The sequence below is a fragment of the Mobula birostris genome, chromosome 16 (genome assembly GCF_030028105.1).
Source record: "Mobula birostris isolate sMobBir1 chromosome 16, sMobBir1.hap1, whole genome shotgun sequence".
Classification (NCBI taxonomy): Eukaryota; Metazoa; Chordata; class Chondrichthyes; order Myliobatiformes; family Myliobatidae; genus Mobula; species Mobula birostris.
In genome coordinates this window covers 51884767-51900552 of record NC_092385.1, presented here as the reverse complement: position 1 = coordinate 51900552, position 15786 = coordinate 51884767, and the positions used below count along the sequence as shown (strand labels likewise).

Sequence of the window (15786 nt, the reverse complement as noted above, 5' to 3'; positions counted from 1 at the left end):
TCCTCTTTCCCCCCTTTTCTCCCCTTGGCCAGTTTTCCATTTCCCACTCTGCCACCCTCTGCCTCATTTTTTTTCACGATATCTGCAGTAAGTCCACTTGAATGAAGTGGTCCACGTAAAACCTGCATGGCACCCGCACATTATGGTGCAAGGAGACTTCTCAAATGATGAGAGGAATGGTTAATCTCACTGCAGTAAATCCGACATTCACGTTGTTTTAAAGCCTTGTGGATTTGACAGCACATGTACCATTTCTTAGAATGGCTGTTCCAGTAAAAGGATGTTAAAGGCTGTTCTAACTACCCATTCTAGAGGGGTTGTCAGTCTTTTCACAAAGAACATTTTTAGTGCCCTTTTATTGCAAAACTGCTTGCAAGGGAGACTATTCAGCCCACCATGTCTGGTCCTTCTGCGAACTGTCCAATGTATCTCTTGCCCTCCATCCCACAGGCTCAATCACAATCTATTCTAGAGTGAATTCAACTTTGTCAAAAATTTCCAAATGAGTCATTGAATGAGGTTAGCAAGAAGCCTTTTATCTTTGAACTCCATGACCCCACCACCCTGCAATTCCCAAGACATCACCTATAATAATCAGCAGATTGCTACGTCATGGTGGGGGCTGTTTGTGTGATCAGTCAAGGGAAAGAGAGGGCATAATTATGATGAAACTCTCTTGTTTTCCTATGGTGCCAGCTTCTGTGTTTAGACACTGTTGCCATGGAAACGGATTGCTGCAGGTTGAAATCAAGCTGGGTGGTAACTTCCACATATCACCCACGTAGTGAATACAGGGCTTTCCAAGTTCTGAATGAAATGCTTCAGGCAAGTTCTCTACTCCACAATGATGGTTAGCAATGATTGTTTTGCCCAAGCTACATCAAAAAGCATTATTTAAAAGCCTGTATAGATATTACTGAGGTGCTGAGTCTAGCTTTAATTATCATGTCATTTGTGAATTTTATAACCTGCAGCTGGTTAAGTGACAGACATCACTACTGGAATTAAGTCACTAAACTGAGATGATGACAATACACAGCCATGTCAAGTTGACAATGAGGAGGAAAGATCTTTTACCAGAATGAATATGCAACGTCATAATGCTCCATCGTCAATGTTCATTTCAGTAGATTTAAATAAATTGTCTCTTAACTTTGTATGACAGTTTACATGACCTATGTACTGAGCATTTGTTAGCCTAACATGGAACCTGTTAACAAGACTCAAATGCATCGCACAAGAGCTGAAACTGGCAGCGTTTGGATTGGGATCAGAGAGGGTTGTTTTCACGTTCGTAATAAGGTGGAGAAGACAAGCTTATGGGGCAGAGGTTGCAGAGCTTGTTTGTGCAAATGAAGTTCTGACTGCACCTGGACTTAATGGTGCTGTGGTTTTACAATGCACTTAAGGTGTAGGCTATTCTGAAATACTATCTGTCAACACTGGCTTGAGATTTCTTGAAAAAATGTGTTTTACTGAGAGGCTGAAGCTTCAGTAGACTGGGAGTGGTTGGGATTTTTGAGCAGATTGTAGTAAAAAGAAGTGGTTTCATTCTTGTTTAATATTTATAAGGAAGTGCTTGTAAGGGACTTTTTCCCAGGGCTCTGACATATTTATTGGTTGTATGTGTGGGCACTGGGTGGGGCACTTGTAGTGCATGTGATCCGCAAAGGGAGCAACCTTTTTTTTAAGGAAAATCTGTTCCCAGGATGTACGAGTCATTGCCAAGCCTGTATTCTAAGAAGTTGGGTGGAGAAAACAACTTTGAACAGCTGGAGATCTCGAGGTTATAATGACATTGCTAAAACAATGTATGGTACAAAGTTGCAGGAAGTTCACCTAGAGGTTTTCAGAGGACAGTCCGTGTTGCCTTTATTACTTCTAAAACTGATTATTTTTAGTACTTTTATATCTTGCATCCATTATGAGTTCTCCCAAGCCTCCTGTTGAAATGAAGTAATTTTACATCACGTCTATTTCATGAGATTGTGACAGTTGGTGTCCTGTTATCTGAAAACTTTCCTGCTGTGGAGAATGCTGCCTTGTTCACATGCAAGGTCAATGTTGCCTGTTCTCCTTGTTCAGCCTGCTGGTGAGAAAACCTAATGTCAGTGTTGGGCTGGGTAAAAAAAAATTCTTAAAGAGAGGATTAATGATCATTTAGAAAGGCAGGGCCTAATTGGAGGCTGCCAATGTAGCTTTATCAAGGGCAGTTCTTGCATGACCAATGTGACTGAATGCTTTGAAGAGGTATTGAAGTGAATCAATGAGGGTAGGGCAATAGATGTGATTTGTATGGATTTTACCAAAGCCTTTGACACAGTACAACATTGTAGACTGATTCAAAGGTGGGTGGGATCCAGGATTCATTGGATCTAAAGTGGACTTAACCATAGGAAAAAGAGGATGGTGATAAAGAGGATATTTTTGTGATTGAAATCCTGTGACTTGTAGTGTCCCACAGGAACTAGTGGTGGGACCCTTGTTTGTAATATGCTTGAATAACCTGGATCTGGGAGACAGGATTAGTACATTCACACCTGACACAAAGGCTGGCAGAGTTGTTGTGGTGTTGAAGGCAGCAGAGAAATATTAATGTATTGGTTAAATGTGCTGAAATCTGGAGACAGAGTTTAATCCAGGCAAATGTGATGTAATCAATCTTGAGAGTACTAATAAGGTTAGGACATGTACTATGAATGTTGGGTCTTGGAGAGTATTGACAGAGAGACCGTAGAATCTCAATCCATAGATCCTTATTAGGTAATGCATGCAGATAATGTGCATATGATACATGCATAGGATGCAAGCCTTCATTAGCTAATGCACTGTAATAAGGAAGCTCTGCAGCAACATTAACAAACCCTGGTCCGCTCTTAACTGGAGTACTGTCTGCAGTTCTGGTCATAAGGTAGAGGAAGGATGTGATAGCGCTGGAGAGGGTAGAAGGATTCACCAGGATGTTGCTTGGGTCGAGTAGTCCAGTTATGAGGAAAGAGTAGAGAAGCTAGGTCTGTTCTCCCTGGAGTAGAGAAGATTAAGAGGGAACATGATTGAGGTATATAAATTTAGGATTTACAGAATGATCTGCAGGAAACTTCCCTATTGTCAGAAGTAGTTAAAACTGGGGACATACAGTAGCGTTGGAACATAGGCCAGTATACTCACTGGCCAAAACTGATGAGTGGGGGGGGGGATCTCATTGATACCTATCGAATATTGAAAGGCTGAGACAGAGTGGATGTGGAGAGAATCTTTCCTATAGTGGGAGAGTCTGAGACCAGAGGGCACAGCCTCAGAATAGAGGAATGTCCATTTAGACCAGAGATGTCAAGGAATTTCTTTAGCCAGATGGTGGTGAGTTTGTGGAGTTCCTTAAAAGAGATGGCTGTGGTGGCTAAGTCGTTGAGAATATTTAAAGCAGAGGTTTGATAAGTTGATTAGTCAAGGTGTCAAATGTTACAGGGGAGAGGCAGGAGAATGGGGATGGGAGGATAATAAGTCAGCCACAGTGGACTAGTGGTGCAGACTCGATGGGCAGAGAGGCCTAATTCTGCTCCTATGTCTTATGGTATGTATACATCATCCTACACTAGCCTGAGTTTCATTTTCTTGCATGTACTCACAGTAAAACACAAAAGTACAATAGAATTTGTGAAAATCTATACACCAATGAATACTAACAATCAATGTACTAAAGATGACAAATTTTGCGAAATATTAAAAATAGAACATGATTTGTGGAATTCTTGAAAGTGAGTCTATAGGTAGAGTTTTATCAGGGATCTGAGCCTTTGCATCTTCAGAACTGATTAAAGCATTGTCAGGGGCCTAGGGCATGTATAGTTCTAAGGTTGGAGTTTGGTCTTGAACCCTGGGATCAAGCTTATTGACTGATTCAAAAGGTATTGGGCCCCAATTTAGCTCAGTGAATAACCTGGGGAATGATCAATGACATGTTCTCTCAGACAAATTCTGCCAACTTTCTCTGCAGCCTCCATAAACAGTTAATTATCTTGTATGTGACTTGAATGGGAAAGGAGTTTGGCTCATCATTGTGATGTGCCAGGAAATGTAAGGAAATGGCCATTATATATTTACCCAGGGTGAAACCCAATGGTTTCACACCAGCACAATGGAACTGAATTTCTTGGTCTATTTGTATTAATGTCAGAAGGGTATTTAATTTTCTTGAGAAAGTAAGTTGCATAGATAGAAGCTGCAATTTATTAAGTGGCTTTCTACATCTTAATGTGGACAAAGCTGTGGCATGTAGCATTCAGTGTAGGGAAGAGTAAGATTGGCCATGATTTAACTGAATGGTAGACAGCCTTGAGAAACTAAACAATTCACACCAGCTCACCTCAAACTACTTGATATGATTAGCAATATTGACTCAATAGAAGAAAAGGTGTTCTTTCTGAAGAAGTCTGATTTGCTGCTGGAAGTTTTGCAAGGGCATACTAGATTACAAAAATGGTTTCTCAGCTACAAGATGCAGTTCTCCATTCACGATCCAGTCCTTATTTCAGGTGATGAGTCTTGCAGCTGTAAATATCTGAATATCTATTCTTATTTATGTTCATTGTCTCCTATGTAGTGAGCTCTTGATTTCAAATCTATGTCCAGATAATGAACAAGACAAAACTTCAAGGCCACATTCATAAATAAAATCTTAAATCTCTTGAGGTTTTTATAGTCTTTCACTTGCTGAACACTTGCTGAGAAAGCCCCTCTTCATGTAGAATTTCTTTCTTGTCACTGAACTAGGCAAATCTGGAATGGAATGCACAGGAACACAAGAAAATAGGAACAGAGGAGACCCATCAGGTCCCTCAAGCCTGCCCCATATTCCAAATTATCATAGCTGGTTTATGCCACACCTCAGCTCCTCCTTCTGGACCTTAGCACCTCAGTATTTCAAAAATTCATCTATATCCCCTGTAAATATCTCCAAAGATATATTCTCCACAACCCCTCTCTCTATGACTCTTCCTCAATCTAATCTGCTGTGGTAGCGAATTCCAGATATTCACTACTCTCTGCAAGAAGAGAGTTCTTTTTATCTCTTTTAAGTAGCTAACTCCTTATCTTGAAACTGCCCGCTCATTCGGTATTCTCTCGCTAGTAAAAATGTGTTGGATTCTACCCTTTTAAGCCTACTTAAGAACTTGTGTGTTCCAATATTACGATTGCTCATTCTTCTAAACTCCAAAGTATATAGACCCATTTTTTTTTTATCTCTGTGGTAATGTAGAATTGGTGATACAGTGACACAGTAGACGTAGTGAGTAAGCTTACTTAGACTAGGAGTTGGTTCATTGGTCCTGGTGAAGAAGTAATGAGCCTTGTGGAGTATTTTGTTGTTAGCCTTCATTTGATATTTTAAGTAAAATCTACTTATTAAGTGATTCATTTAAGTCTTTTATAGATGTACAGCAGACAAATTGGCCTTTGTCCCACTGTATCCATGCTAACCATCAAGTGCCTATCTATACTAATCCATCTTCCACCTGTGCCTTGGTGTTTCAAGTGCCTGCGTATGTGCTTAAAAGTCACAACGCAGTTGTCTACACCACGGTCTCTGGCAGTTTCTTCAGACTGTAACCACCCGCTCAGTGGAAAAAAAGTTTTCCTCTCCCTCTCTTACTCCTCAGCTTAAACCTATGCTCTCTGTCATTAGATGTCTGGGGAAAAGTTTCCTATTATCCACCCCCTCTGTGCTCCTCATGATTTTGCACTCCTTCATTGGTTACATTCTCAGCCTCCACCACTCCAAGAAAAGCATATCTAGCAATCTATTCTTCTTTGTAGGTGAAGAGTTCCATCCCAAGGAAAATTCTGGCAAATCTCCTCTGTGCTCTCTGCATTGCAGTTATCTCCTTTCCATTGTGTGGCAACCAGAACAGCACACTGTATTCTTGGTGTGGCCTAATCAATGTTTCATAAAATTGTGGCATGACTTCCATACATTTTAGAAGGTCAGCTATCTTCCCTACTTTCCCTATCTTAGCTGCCGCCTTTGTGGTCGATAGACTTGTATGCCAAGGTCCTTCTATTCCTCAATACTCCTCAGAGTTATTTTTTCCCTCTTTTTTTGGGATGAGAAATATTTCTGAAGATAAAAAATGTTGTCTTATTTCCAACACAATTCCCCATAACCATATGATAAGCTAGCAATGAAAATTGGGTGATTTGGAAAGAAGTGCGTTGGTGAAAATTAAACTGAAACAAAAAGTCTGACATTTCGGGTCAAAACTCTGCATCAGTTCCGGTGTAAGGTTTCAATCAAAAATGTCAACAGGTCTTTCCCTCCAATAGATGTTGCTTGACCTGTTGAGTTCCTACAGCATATTGTTCCTTGCTCCAGTTCTGGCATCTGCAGTCTCTTGTATCTCAAACCTGCTTGAAGATGAAGTGGTGTTTACATTGCCATCTCCACCAATGAGCTGGGAATGATGTGCTTTTTTTTATTGCAACTTCGCTGAGTTGTGTTTATGAAAAATGTTGCTCACTTACAAGTTTGTGTAATAAACTAGCAATAGTATGATAACCGGAAAGGTTTGGGGGTTGGTGAAATATCAAAAGTACTACAGATTTGTGAGAATTCCTGTAGATTATTTAAGAGAAATTGCATGTTATTCCTGAAACATCTTATTTTGCACTGATACATGGGTGATGCCTTGTGCCACCATGTTAGAAATAGGAAACGTGAATTGTTCTAGTTAAGTGAAAGCCTATTGTGTCTGGCTGGTAGTTTTGCTGTTTATAGAGTAGTCAAACAAGCATTTCAGCCCAATTTATTTGTGCTGACTAAGGTGCCCACCCAAGTTAATCCCATTTTGTCCACATCTCTTTCAACCTTCCTCTACGCATTACTTATCCCAATGCCCTTTAAATGTTGCTGACATACCTGCCTCAACTACTTTCCCTGGCAACTTGTTCTATATACACACCACCTTCTGCATGAAGAAGTTGCCCCTTAGGTTCATTTTATAATTTCCCGCTATCACCCTAAACTTGTATCTTCTAGGTCTTGATTCCCTTTCCCTGGGAAGACATTTGTGTTCTATCAATAGAGGGAGATTTTTTTTAATATGACTTAAATGTTCCTTAATTCTTTTAATGTAAAGCAAGTATCAAGAGAAGAAAACTCAAGCACCATGCGTCAAATTCAGATGTATTGATCACGTGCATGGAAACATACAGAGAAGTGCATCATTTGCATTGACAACCAATACAGTCTGAGGATGTGCTGGGGGCACCCCAAAGTTTCACCACACATTCCGGTGACAATAAGGCATGCCCACGATGCTTGGCAGAACACAACACAGCAAAACAGAAAATACCAAGTAAAAGTGTTGTCATTATCGAAAGTAAGATGAGGTGTAGGGGTAACGGGCATGGAAGACGAATATCAAGTGGCACTCTCAACCTTCCTTGGAACCATGGGCTAAAATAAATACTTGAGCTATAGAACACCATCAAAGTTGGATTGAATCAGAGTGTCACTAAATTGGGAAGCAGTGGTTATTGCAAGGTTTTGGGTATTAAGACATCATAGAGAGTGAAGCAAATGAGTAGTCAGATCCTAGGAAAGAATGAGTAGCAAAATGACAGATGTTCGGGGCAAAGGAAGAATACAGTAAAATTCTGATAATCCACATGGAACTAGCAGACTTTCCAAAGTATTGAATAGTATTTCTATTAAAACCTCACCATACTTTTAATTGATTTTTTTTGTTTACGTGTTACACTATTATAATAAACTTTGCAGTGAACCAAATAGGCTGAAGGGAGTATAAGAACCAATATTCATCCTATTCCAGATAAACAGGAAGGAAATGTGGCAAACAGTACTGGATTAGCAAGATGCCAAACTATCCACTATTTCTGATCAGTGGAAACAGGATTCTCAGAGTTTGATTGTAATTAGTCTGATGTACTTTCAGTTTGAGGACAATGAGAGAAGTATTTCAATCATAGCAGAGGAAGAAATGTTAGCTGGTTGTTGAAGACCAAGTTTGCCCATCAGATGATTGAAGGAGCTTGATCGCAAGTGTAGGAGGAGCTCTTTGAGATGTTGAATTCAAATTTGGGTGGATTCTGGCTTTACAGAAAATGAAATTTGAGAGGTATGAAACATTCTTCTTTGATATAAAGAAGAAAACAAAGTTTCTTTCGTAACCTTTAACAGATGAGGCTGTTTCACATCAGTTCTGAACAGATCAAATAGTTGATAAGCCGGGCAGAACTGAGGTATTCGCTGCTTGGTTTCTTTATAACTCTTAAAAATGGACAATGAACGTGATGTTCACCTTTAGTGCAAAACAAGTGGAAAAGTAACACTGCAGAAGACTGAACAAAATGTTGTTGTTGCCCCACTGTGAGAAAAATGTTTTCCATTAAGATGATAGTTGCACTAGCTTCATGCAGTATGAAGGGTAATAACAGAATAACATCACTAACAGCAGAAAGTTAGAAAGTGCGCCCTCGTTAATACTGCTGAACAATGTGGTTGCACTCGATGTAATGCAGAGGAGATTTCACCAGGATGTTAACTGGACTGGAGAACTTTAGTGTCAGGAAGAGACTGGATAGACTGGGCTTGTCTTCCCTGGTGTGGATAAAGCTGAGGAGAGGCTAATAGTACATAAGATTGTGAGAGGCAATGATGGGGTAGATGGCCGAATCTTTTTTCCCTATCGTAAGTGTATCAAAAGAGGGCATAGACTTAAGATGGGAGGATAGAGTTTTAAAAAAGGATTTGGGAGATTTTTTTGAAACGGATATCTGAATATTGTTACCAGAGGAACTGGTGGAATTAGATACATTCACTTTAAGAGGCATTTTGGCACACACTTCAGTAAACAAGGCATAGAAGGATATGTATCTAATGTAGGCAAATGTGATTAGTGTAGCTGGGTAAAAGGATTGGCATGGCTGTGGTGCACTGAAGGGCCTGTTTCTGCATTGTACAAATCTATAACTCCACATCAATTCTGACCTTCTGATTCCATACTAAACCAAATACAAACTTGCTCTAATCTCATTTTATTCTCTTCACATTCCCACCTGTACACTAGGGTCAATTTATGGTGGCCAATTAATCTATGGACCTGCATATTTTGGGATTGTGGGAAGAAAGCAGAGTGCCCTGGGAAATTTCCTCCAAGGTCACCAGGAATGAGCAAGATCTACACAGATAATACCTGAAATCAGGATTGAACCCAGGTCACTGGAACTGTGAAAGAGCAGCTCTTTTAGCTGTGCTGCTACAAGGTTTCTAATAATGAATTGAGGAAGTGAAAATTGGGTAGAACAGGCAAGAGCTTCATGGTAGATGTCGTCACAACTGTAATGCAAATAGAATGATTTTGGAGGAAACGTAGAGGATGGCTTAAAAATCCTCTTTTACTTAAAATGGCTGAATGCCTGACTTAACTGAGACTTTTCAGGTGCACAAGTGATTCCTTTGACTCACAAAGGAGTAATGATTCACTGAAGGGTTCAGAGACTGAGTTACGAACCTGCTAATCTTATGCGAGTGATGGGTACGGTTGAGCAAAATATCATGGGATTTAGAAAAAGTTCCCATATTTTAGTTTAAAAGACTGATTTCTTCTGTTCAGCTAGCTCAATCATTTGTATTCAAGAGTGCAGTTAAAGCCATTACTTCTAAATTTTCTTGTGGAGGAGGAGGAGTGGAGGCTGGTGCTGAAGTTGGTTCACTGCCTGAAGTGTTTGATGGGCTTCTGGGCTCCTAATGACATTCTTTGTGGACCATCATAGGTCAAGGAATGTGCTGTATTCAGTCTGCACACTTTTCTAACACCCCACATCCCCAGTATGGAATTAATTTACTGCCCTGCACATCATAAATTGAGCTGGTAACCCCATTTTCTCAGAGCTAAAGCAATGAAGTGCAATTCCAATGATGTGGCATACAGTCTTGCCACAGTTGCTTTTGACAGCTATCTCAGGTTAACCACCACAAGATTCACCTTTTGCCTGCGAACCACCTTTATGGTTCAAGGAACCATTCAGTTCCTCTCACAAGAAATATAAAATGTAATTGTGTGACGAACATGTTCCTGTGGTACAGTGCAATATTGAATTAACTTTATTTCTTACATCCTGCATATACGTGAGGAATAAAAACCTTTACGTTACACCTCCATCTGAATGTGCAATGTGCAGATTAATAGTAATTTGTAATAAATAGTGTCTACAGTAAGATATGCAACAGAAACGGTCAATATCGCTTAGAAATGCAATTGCGTCAGCGTGAATTAATCAGTCTGATGGCCCTTGTGGAAGAAGCTGTCCTGGAGCCTGTTCGTCCTAGCTTTAATGTTGCGGTGTCATTTCCTGGATGGTCGCAGCTGAAACAGTTTGTAGTTGGGGTGACTTGGGCTCCCAGTGATCCTTCAAGCCCTTTTTACACACCTGTCGCTGTAAATATCCTGAATAGTTGGAAGTTCACATCTACAGATGCACTGGGCTGTCCGCACCACTCTGCAGATCCCGGCAAATGAGGGAAGTGATACAGCCAGTTAATAGGCATTGCATGAAAAATACTTACTTTGTGAGTACTGTACTATATATCTGCTTATGGGTGAGAGTTTTACAGTAAATCCCAAATTTGAACCATCACTTTAAATTTCATTGCTGCCACTGAGTGGACTAACCGGGCAGAAATTTATTTAGGGGTCAACTTTAGTAGGACTTATTTCCATTTTCCTTCTACTGAGTTAGGATAGCTGTTCAGGTCAGCCTGTAATTCATGTTCTGTGTCCTATTGATCTGAAAGCCGTAGCAGCAGTGACGGGAAACTTGTTGCTGAAGTAATTGGATAATAAGACCTGACAAAATTAATTTGCCTTTTCTCTGTCAAAGTGCCTTTTGCAGACAATGAGGGTGTGGACACATGACCTGCACATTTGTAAAACGAGTGCCAACTTAAGCATTGCCATGTATCTTTTCAGTAAAACATGGTTCCATTTGGAAAATCTGCAAAGAATGTTCTGTTCCTCGCCTTAAAGAAAGTATTTTTATCCCATGTGTTAAGTAATGAGGGTGGTAGCAGGAAGCACAACATTACATTTGTTTAACAAAAACACAAAATGTTGGAATCACTCAGAAGATCAGGCAACATTTGGTTGAATCCTTATTTGCATGCATGTAATCTATGCTTCAGTTGCTAACACCTCCTGCTTCAATCTTCAGTAAAAATAACGAGAGCTTTCCCTTCTTTTGTCACCCTTCCCACTCTCTCTCCTCCAGCCCCCTCATCGCAAAGTTGGTTGGTTATCCTTGTATCTTTTAAATACCAATGGCTTTCGATGGTTTGAAATCGGATAAATGCCGAGGTTTGAAGCCTCCACTGAATTTTCATTAATTTTAATCTAACTTTAATGCAGCTTAATGTGGTATTGTGCAATAATTGTAATGTAGTTGCTGATTTGAAAACTCTTCAGGCCAGGTTAAACCTGGTCTTTTTTTTTTCTGAGCAGAAGTGGTGAATTTGACTTTGTCAAAATCTCAAATTCTTGCAGTAAATAGGAGATGCAGATTTTTTAAAATATGAGTGCAACTATTTACACTCTGTGTATGACAGGGGTCTGAGAAAGGGAGGAAGATTGGTGAATAAAACATGTACAATTTCCCTAGTACCAGCAACCAGGTGCCTATTTCTGGGATGATGCCAGTTCAACTTGGGTCTGTCTCTGTGCCCACTGTTCAATACCCTAGACCCTTCCAGATCTGGTAATGATTCATGATACTGGCGGTGAAAATCCCATTGTTTGGGCTGATTTTCATATCACATCCATATTGTAAGTATGTTTACACTGGGTATAGTTGCGCAGAAAAATTAATTAATATTGTTGACCGCACAACAGCTCTAACATTGGTTTCTCATGCATCTGTGATCTTCAGCCTTGCATTACTGGCAATTGTACCTTTTAGCTGTTCAATCTGTCCTGTAGTAATCCTTTGCTAAATCTCTCCACTCTAAATCAATCCCCTGCTAAAACCTACCTCTTTGAACAATGATCAGCCACCCTGATATCTCTGCGGCTTGATGGCCAATCCTGTGAATCTTGCTGGGTGTCATGTTGATAGTGTTATATAAGTGTAGGTTGTTGTTGAACTTGTAATGAGTATCATCTTGTGTACTGAAATCTAAACCCTTGTCTTGTTCAACAGCACTCATTTTACTGCCGATTGACAGAGGACAAAAAATCAGAGAAATTCTTCAAGGTGTTTTATGACCGTATGAAGCTTGCACAACAAGAGATCAAAGCGACAGTGACCGTAAATACCAGTGACCTTGGTAATAAAAAGAAGGACGATGAGTCTTCAGAGAGGGATGTGCCTGTGCGCAGAAGAGGTGAGAGCCAATTGTGGGACTGGTGTTTTTGACCAAGTATTCATACTGTATTAGTCTAAAACAGGAACTAATTATTTATTCTAATTGTATGTGAAGCTGCTAATTTGTGGTAGGATTTCAGAAAGTAGTACTTAAAATTCTATTTTGGGATGCCTGTGCAGCTTGTTGTGGTACCTTTACCTTCACAACAGATGAATCAACCTTAAGAGCACTGCAGCGGATTTAAAAGCTGTTCTGGTTGGAAATAAACATAAAAATGCAAATAGGTTCAGGGAAATTAAGAAGAGCAAACTGATCAGAGAACTAAGTGAGGCCACAGTGAGTCGGTAGGTGTTAAAAACAGATTTGTTTGATTCTAAAAGGACAGTCATTTCATTCTTGTTTTGCTCACTGGGGGAACAGTTCAGACTGTCAGTAATTTGAAAAACAAGGCTTTTCTCCAGAGCTGTAAATACATGGAGCAACTTTTATATTTGCCTGGTTCTGCAAACAGGAAGTTTGTACATCTCTCTGACCTTTGCCCATCATCCCGAATGCCCCTTGGGAGCATTGGGTGGCAATGTGCAGGTTCAAGTTTATCATGGAGCTATTCAAGAAGATTTTTCTCTGCTGAAAAAATAACTAGATTGTTCTACCACAACTGAATAGATTTCAATGAAATACAGCAAGCTTGAATGCTGTTATTCAGAACTCTGCTAGCAGCTTCAAATTTGCGTCTGTCTGATCTCTTGAAGACCAATCGGAAGCATGTGGCGACAAATACTCAGTGGCCACTTTATTAGGAACCTCCTATACCAAATAAAGAGGTCACCGAGTGTATATTTATGGTTTTCTGCTGCTGTAGCTCATCTAATTATATGGTTTGCATGTGCATTCAGAGATGCTCCTCTGCACACCACTGTTGTAATGTGTGGTTATTTGAGTTAATGTTACATTCCTGCTAGTTTGAACCAGTCTGACTTTTCTTCTCTGATCTCTATTTATAAGACATTTTTGCCCACAGAACTGCTGCTCACTGGATGTCTTATTTTCTTTCTCACTCCATTCTCTGTAAACTCTGGAGAATGCTGTGATCCAGGAGATCAGCAGTTTCTGAGCTACTCGAGCCACCCGGTATGGCACCAACAGTCATTCCATGGTAAAAGTCACTTAGATCACATTTCTTCCCCATTCTGATGTTTGGTCTGAACAACAATTGAACTTCTTGACCATGTCTGCATGCTTTTATGGATTGCGTTGCTGTCACACAATTGTCTGATTAGATATTTGCATTAACGAGCAAGTGTTCAGGTGTAGCTAATAAACTGGCCACAGAGTGTATATTGGAATAATTCATGTCAGTGGTACCCGTTAATTCCAGCTGAGATGAGAACATATAAAAAGGCATAATTTCAATATTAAATTAAAGTTTTGGTTTCAGGGGAGACTTTTAGCACCCTCTGCAAATTATTCTAGACAGGAAACAAGGTAATAAACTTATGGCTCAGTGGGTCTAAATTAATAAATAAGGATTTGTCTTAGAATTTTAATAATGGTGAATACAGTTGCAGCGTTCCGTTGATTGATTATGGATAAGAACATTTCAGAACAGGTTTTATTTTGTGAATTAGTCAAATTAATATCACTGTTCATTCCAGTTATTCAGCCAAAGGTGAATATATGATTGCGATTGATAAATTCTTGCATTCCTACTTGGATGGGTTGGTCACCACTGTATCAAATCTATGTTAATTTGCCTTCAACAATATCACATAGATAATTTTAGATTTATTGAGCTATTATTTATCTGATCACAGTTGCTGACCAGCAGTTGAGTCTTGTAGCTACAGTAACTGATTCATTTTAGGTTCATTAAGTGTCGCAGGACTATTCTGAAATAAGGTGTTAAAATATATTACGAACTCAGTTGACCAGATTCAGTAATTACCAAATAGGCAATATTTAATTGAAGCTTTAGATTTTGATATCATTCTTTAGCCAGACATGGTACATGATTGACCAAGAAACAGGGAGCATTTGGGATCCAAGGGGAGGTGCCAAGTTGACTCAAGCTACCTCAGTGGCAGAAAGTAAATGATAAAGATTGACAGCAATGATTTGACAGTGGTGCGCAGGCATTATCTGTGGGATTCAGCATAAGGTCTGGTGTGCACATGGAATTGAACTTGGCGAAGTGTGGAGACAAATACAAGGAAGTAATAATCTGTAGGACAGTGAGAAGTCTTCAAGAACAAAAGGATCACAGTACATGTCCCATTGGTCTCTGAAGCTAGAAGAACTGATAGATGCTGTTAAGGTGTAGCAGGGATACTTTTAATGTCGTAGAATGTGAGTGGAAATTCAGGTTGGAACTGCATAAAGTGCATGCTATAGGAGGACAGTGTTTCGCTCTGCACTATATTACGGGTAGGTACTGTAAGTACTAGAAAGTATAACAAGGGTGGTGTCAGTGCTAGAGTATAAAACAGCACAAGGGAGACAGGCTAGGCTGGGTCATTTCCTTTTTATGGACTTTTTACCAAGGAGTGTAAAATTCTGAATGGCCTAGATAGACTCAACAGGAAGGTCCTGTTTCCCTTGGCTCCAGCTTTGAGACAGAGTTAAAGCTATTAGTAAAGGAAACAGAGGGTGGGGTCAGGAACATTTTATCTCAGAGTGGTGGAGATTCAAAACTTGCTGTCTGCAAAGACTATGGAAGCAGAAACCCGAATTATGTTTGAAACCAAAACAATCCTGAGTGGGTTCTTGAACTATTCTAACCTGTGTAGCAGAAGGCGAGGATGATGAGGATTAACTTTATTCGTCACATATACATCGTAACATACAGTGAAATGCATTGTTTGCGTCAAATGGAGTTAGCATGGATTGTGCTGGTTAGCTTGCAGGTGTTGCCGTGCTTCTGGCAACAACATAGAGTGCCTAGAACTTGTTCACCCGTACATCTTTGGAAAGGGGGAAGAAACCTGAGAACCTGGAGGAAATCCACATGGTTTCAGGGGTGACGTATAATCTTCTTGTAGGCAGTGGCGGGAATTGAACACTGATCGGTGATCACTGATACTCTTAATAGCATTATGCTAACCAGCACCCTACACTACTGTAGACACTCAGTGGGAAGTGGGATACGCTTGTTATGATTTGGCCAGCATTGATGTGATATTCTGAAGGGCATACATATGTTATACAATTTCCACTTCTATTATTACACAATAAAGCTCACTATCCTTTAGTCCCTGAGTAGAGTGCTCTGATCAGTTTTGGTTGTTGTGTATGGCGAATATGCTGAGTCTTCATTTGCTGGACAGTTGAAATTCTCCCAACTCTGATGAATAGGGTTTAGCTACTTCAGTGGTAATGAAGGAAATGGAGCAAAGACCAGAGGACGGAGTTCT

General features: G+C 39.9%; 1 protein-coding gene across 9 annotated transcripts in view; it reads left to right on the top strand.

Moving 5' to 3' along the window:
* Positions 1 to 15786, top strand: part of itpr1b (inositol 1,4,5-trisphosphate receptor, type 1b) — a 542905-nt gene that overhangs the window by 333529 nt on the left and 193590 nt on the right. For all 9 annotated transcript variants that reach the window (XM_072280628.1, XM_072280634.1, XM_072280631.1 and 6 more), the window contains one exon: positions 12211 to 12394. In XM_072280628.1, the coding sequence (XP_072136729.1) occupies positions 12211 to 12394 (184 nt within the window). The remainder of the gene's footprint in view (positions 1 to 12210; positions 12395 to 15786) is intronic.